The 6,000-nt window shown below is 35.9% G+C and overlaps 1 protein-coding gene across 2 annotated transcripts in view; it reads left to right on the top strand.

The window, feature by feature from the left end:
* The first annotated feature begins 966 nt into the window (after positions 1–966).
* The window catches only part of DFC (DHFS-FPGS homolog C), a 43,697-nt gene continuing 38,663 nt past the window's right edge, over positions 967–6,000 (top strand). For both annotated transcript variants that reach the window (XM_088123683.1, XM_022302896.2), the window contains exons 1-3: positions 967–1,126; positions 3,607–3,814; positions 4,063–4,128. In XM_088123683.1, coding sequence (XP_087979809.1) covers positions 3,644–3,814; positions 4,063–4,128 — 237 coding nt within the window. In that variant the 5' untranslated portion in view covers positions 967–1,126; positions 3,607–3,643. The remainder of the gene's footprint in view (positions 1,127–3,606; positions 3,815–4,062; positions 4,129–6,000) is intronic.

Raw genomic sequence — 6,000 nt, 5'->3', positions numbered from 1 at the left:
CTGATCTCTCGCTCCACCTCTCTCTACTCTCTCGATCTCGGTTTATTTCTTCTGATCTATTTCTCCTCCCCATATTCGATCAAGATTATCTCCTTCCCAATCGTAGGCTGAACTTCCTCCTCCCCGGAGCCTTCTTCTCCCACGAACGACCTCCCTCGTCGGCTTTGATGCACGTGTCGTAGGCGATTGATGAAGGTCATCAGAATAAAAAAAAAAGAAATAGAAGGCGGGGGGCTACTTGTTTCAAAAGAAATAAAAAGGAAAAAGGGAATAGAGAGGATGGATATATAGTTTTTTTTTTAAGTAAATTGTTTTATGTGGTGGGTAAAGAAGAAAAAGGAAGAATAGTAATTAGAGAAAAGAGAGAAAGAGAGAAGAAGGAAAAAGAAACCTCAAGAAAATTTTAGAGAGTCCGAGAGAAAAATATCCATAATTATGGAAGAGAGAAAGAAAGAAATGAAAAAAAAAAAGAAGAAAAGAAGGAAGAGAAAACAAAGAATGAATCAAAGAATGAGTTAATAGAAAAATAGAGGGAGAAATTTTTTTTTCAAAGATAGAGGAGGAGATAGAGAGAGAAAATAAAACAGGGAAATCTAAAAAATTAGTGGAGGATAATAATAGTCCTTTGTATTTAGGTGACCTAGAAAAGGTTAGAAAATATCAATTTTGAAAAGGAGGGGTAAAAATCAATACTGCATTGAAAAAATGCTATTGAGCGCAAATATCCAACTTTAAGATCACGTGGAGCGGTAGTTATTATAGATTTACAAAGAAAAAGAGTCCTTTTTAGAACTTTTTTAAAAAGGGAAAAAAGAAAAAGAAAAGAAAAGTCGTTTTTTTCCCTTCGAAACAAACGAATCGAATTGTTAGGGATAAATTTTAACTTTTTAACAGAATGCCACAATAAAAAATTGTGTAATTCGGGGGCAGTGCGGCGCAGAGCATAAAACAGCAGTGGGATATCGATATTTCATCTTTCACTCAAAGTTTCAACGGCCAAAAAGCACGGAGACGTATTCTCCGTGCTCACCTAGATTCGGATTCTTGCGCATGGCGGCGGCTTCTCTCTTCACTCATTTTGGGATGCAATGTCACCTTCACAATCTTCTTTACTGAACCACAAGAGGTACACTGATTTCAACTACTGCTTTCTTTATCCCTTTCAATTCATGCTTTGTCTTGTGCTCGGAGATTGTAGTATCGAATGGGAAGCTATGTTTGAAGTTTTGTAATTTATTGTTCTTATATGTGAAATGAACTCCGATTTCGTTTTCTAATCTAGCTCAAGAACACACAATTCTTCTTCTTGTTCTTATTATTATGAAATTTTGATGTGATTGATTGATTGACAATGGGCGCGTTTAGAATTTGAAAGCATTATGATAAGCGCCAAGGTTGCTCGAGTTTAAAAAGCTAGAGGTCCTTATCTTTGCAAACATTCACAAAAACGACCAACTTACCGAATGATTCCAACCAAGAGTAAGGTTAGAAGATGAATCACTCTTAGATCAGACTTAGAATCTACGATGGTCACTCCTAGATCCTAAGACGACTCACTCCAGAATTAGCTTGATCGAGACTAATCCAATGAATCGGTTTAACATCAAACCTAAAGCAAGATTTGAAAGAAGCAACACCAAATGTGTTAAGGAACAAAAGTTCTTGAATTCCAATATGTTTAATCTTAAGTTCTCCCCATGACAAGAGCATTCCAAGCCTTTAAATAGGCCAAATGGTCGTTCAACATAAGAACACCAAAAGTTTTTCAAAATACTACTTAATGCAAATTGTAGAAAATAAGACATGCAAATTAAAACTTGATTGCACATCATTCTAGACACTTAAATGCGGATCAGAAAACGTAGTCACGCTTCAAATGGTCTTATCTACGTGCTGTAGGAGGCGCTTCACATTTGGATGACATTTGACAAGCTTTGACTTCACAAACTCCCAAGGGGTGCAATCTGCCAAGGCACCTGTTTACAATTATGCACACATTTTTTGTCCTCCGTGCCATCTCTCAAAATAGACAACTTTTCCCGTGTCATCTTTGCTCCATTCTCTTCTTGACTCATTGAAGTAACATTATGAACAAATTTGGGCTCAAAACTCTTTGTTGATTATTGTGCATTAACAAGCTTTTGAAGGTGCAGTGTGAAAGCCTCTTGAATCTTCTTGTCTTGCTTCTTGTAATTGCTCCTTTGGTACATGTAATTGGTCACAAATGGATTCGTATCATCCCCCCTTTCTTTAAAAGGACTTGTCCTCAAATCAAGGTCTTCATTTCCTACATCAAAACGAATCAAGTTAGTCCAATGATAAGCCTTAACAACTTGTTCCTTACCTTGTGGGTGTTCCATGGACTTGTCACTTCTTTCTTCTTGAAAATTTATATGGCCCCTTCTTGTTTGCCTTCTTGATTTAACACAACTTTTTGACTTCCTTGAAGTGCAATCTTGAAGTCTTGATATAATATCATCCTTCTTAGTCTTCTCATGTTTGGATTTGGACAAATTTTTTGTTCCTTCCAAAAGTGCTTCCAAACCCAATCACTTGGTTTGTTTACATTTTTCTTGGATTTGTTTTTCCTCCAACATACAATTCTGCGTTCTTGGCCATGAAATTCTTTATGCGACTTCTTAGACAAATACTTTTCCACAATGCCGTTCACTTTAGGTTTCTTTTGTTCATGGTTACCTACACAATAAGGAAGCAAGTTAGTATCTTCAAAATCAAGATCTATTTTATACTTACCTTGTAATACAATCTTTAGATCATGAGTAGATGATAGGATAACTCTCGTTGGCTCCATCATAGCTTCCATCGTTACTTGTGTTCGACCACACTTGATTTGAAGAGTTGGAACTTCCTGCAAAAATCTTAGAAAAGTAGAAACACTAGGATAAAGTATGTTAGCTTGATAGTAAGGGTCTAAGGGTCCTTATGCAACAATGTCATAAGATTTGGCTTATATGGACAAATGGATTGGATCTTGCTCTTGTCCTCTTCTTTCTCCTTTGAATTCCTTTCTCTTAACTCTTCTCTTTCTCTCTTTTCTTTCAACTCACTTTCATCAACATCATAATGTTTGCTATCTTGTTTAATAAATTCATCAACATGTGCTTTAGATTCTTCCTCAAATTTTGCATCATATTTCTCACAACCATCATTTGAATCAACGACACCATTTCTTATTACCATGACTTCTTTATTGACACATTCTTTGCTCATGTGTCCAAACCTGTTGCACTTCCAACATTTAAGAGAATTAGTCTTCTCCCTTACCTCCTTTGGAACTTCATTGTTTTTGGCATTGGAGCTCTCGGCCTTCACTCTTTTGGCAGCACCAAACTTCCCTTCAAAATGGTCTAAAGTTGCTCTAACACTAGTTCATTCTCAGGATATTGAATTTTGAACTGCCAATCATTTCTTTAATTCTTCCTTTTCTCCTTCTGTTTTAGAAATCTCTTTTCTCCATCTTTCTCTTGTTTTGTGAGGTTTGTGTACGTTGAACGATTTTGCATCTTCTTTGGCACTTTCTCAATATGATTTCTTGTTATTGACAATGAGATTCTGAACGTCTTATTTGTTTAAATGACGTGATAGCTTTTAGAAAGGGAAAGAGGTTGTTACTTGGAAAAGAATGAGAAACAATATAGTCATGCAAGAACACTTGAAAGATTTGCCTCAGTCATCTTCCTATGAATCTGCTATGGAAGCACTTTCCTCCTTGATAAAGCAGAAAAGACGTGGAGAAAAGGTTCTTGGAACCAGTAATGATGAGAAATTAGAGATGATGAGAAAGTATGTTGAGGTAACACTCCTGCATCCTTCTCTAGTAAAGAAATCATAAAAGTAAAACGTTTCAACATAGCTGATCTGAAATCGTGAACGTATATAAAAATTTATGTGGGTCAATTATTTAATTTGGTTGCTCTTTCTGAACATTTTGACTATTGTCACAACAGGGAAGAGTGAAAATGATAATTTGAGTTTGTGCATTATAATACCTGAACTCCTATTGAAAGAATAAACCAGCAGGCTTATATGTTTCTTCTGCAGATTCTAGACCTTGAACAAGGTGTCAGGAAACTCAAAATTATTCACGTTGCTGGAACTAAGGGGAAGGTATTCTATTTTATATCTTTATCATAGCTTTTTATATGTTGTGGGTGAGGAAAAATACTTAGGTTATAAGATCCTTGGAGCATGGCTCACTTCACAACCTCTTTGTGCCTCAATAAAAGAAGACTTTGCCTTTTTCCTTATTTATTTTTCTTAATGTTTAAATTTTAACAAAAATTAAAATTGTTTTATTATTTATGTTTATAAATGAATGAGAAAGCAAATTTTCATTAAGATGAATGAAAAAGCAAACGTGAGCAATGTAAAAAAGAGAATTCTGCCACAGAAGGGATGTATTATTTCTTTTCCTTCTTTTTCCTCTCCTTTTGATAAAGAATCAAGTTTTCGTTAACAAAGATGAAAGAATACTAAAAGGTATACCAAAAACCATAGTCTAAGAAGGGAGCAAAACAATAACTGAAGACCTAACAAGACAAAAAGGCTCCAATCTAGATAATTATAAAGTCCTTGCAGGTGTCGGTGACAATATAGTTAAGGAGTATTATGACAATCTGATGCTACTGTTCATGAAGCATTGTAGAGGATAGTCATTGCTAGTAAATATTGCCCGAGTAACTTTGAAATGCTGCCTCTACCGAAAGCTTCCCAAAATTTTAAGGGACCGTTGTGAAATGTTGCTGAGAAATAGAAAGGTGGTACAAGTTAGAGGTTGGTAGAGGTGATAAAATCCGGTTTTGGGATGATCTTTGGATTGAGAATATTACCTTAAAAGCTGATTTTCCTTGCCAGTATAGAGCAGCAAATTTAAAAAAGTTTTATATTTATCAATGTTGGGAGAAAGGATGGAACATAGAGGTTAAAAGGAACCGGACGGAAGATGAAATAGTGGAATGGATCCAAGTTGTGTGAAAATGTCAAACCTAAGGATCAAGAGGGCTATAAGAGGGGCCTCTTGAAAGCAATGGAGTTTTTACAGTGATATCCTTAGTTCAAATTCTCAATAATAAGGATGCTTGCCCAAGTCCTGTTTGGAAGTATGATATGGAAAGCTCAAATTTGCAAGAGGGTAAAAGTTTTCATTTGGATTTTTGCCCTTGAGAAGCTCAACACTTGTTGTAGATTGCAAAGAAGAATGCCCTCTGTTATGTGCAGGAAGGAGGTGAAATACTGTTTGCATTTGTTCTGTCTTTGCCCGTTTGCTTCATCATGTTGGTCCATAATTTTTGAAACCTTAAACTTATGTTGGGTGTTCCCTAGGAAATGTTTGGAGGCTCTTTACGAGCTTTCTTTTATGACCTTCTTTTGGGACACTGCAAGAATTTTATGGTTTAACATGATGGTGGTGCTTTTGTGGAGACGTTGGTATGAAAGGAACAAAAGGAGAGCGACACTACTATTGATGGGTTTTAGGATCAATTTAGATTGTTTTCTGTCTCTTTGGTCTTCTCCTCACACTAACTTTTTTAATTATGGCTTGATGCAAATCATTGCCTATTGGGAATCCTTTTTGTAATCCCCTTGGCTTGTTGTGATAGCTTGTCTCCTTTTTGTATTGTATATGTCCTCTTTATTAATGAGGATGGACTGTTTCCTATAAAGAAAGAAAAAGGACAATTCAATCCTATGGTTGCCTCATGGGCGTTGCTAGAGCTACCAAAGTTAGTATTGGAAGGGAACTTCTTAAATGGGTAAAAACTCAAGATACAAGCTATAAGCAATATTGCGTCCTTCAACTCTGGTTCTAGAAATGAACATATGGAGGTAGCCCAACTAGTGGAGGATCACAGTTAGGCTTTGAAAGGAGAAAAGGATACATTTATGGCTGGAATTGTTGGCACATAACCAAGTATATGATAGTACTAAAGATAATCTCTACATTTTATTGAATAGTCAAAAGGATTTACAACCCTAGTT

The sequence above is a fragment of the Momordica charantia genome (assembly GCF_013281855.1).
Source record: "Momordica charantia cultivar OHB3-1 chromosome 5 unlocalized genomic scaffold, Mcharantia_2.0 BLBB01000005.1, whole genome shotgun sequence".
NCBI lineage: Eukaryota > Viridiplantae > Streptophyta > Magnoliopsida > Cucurbitales > Cucurbitaceae > Momordica > Momordica charantia.
This window is presented reverse-complemented; position numbering and strand designations above follow the sequence as displayed.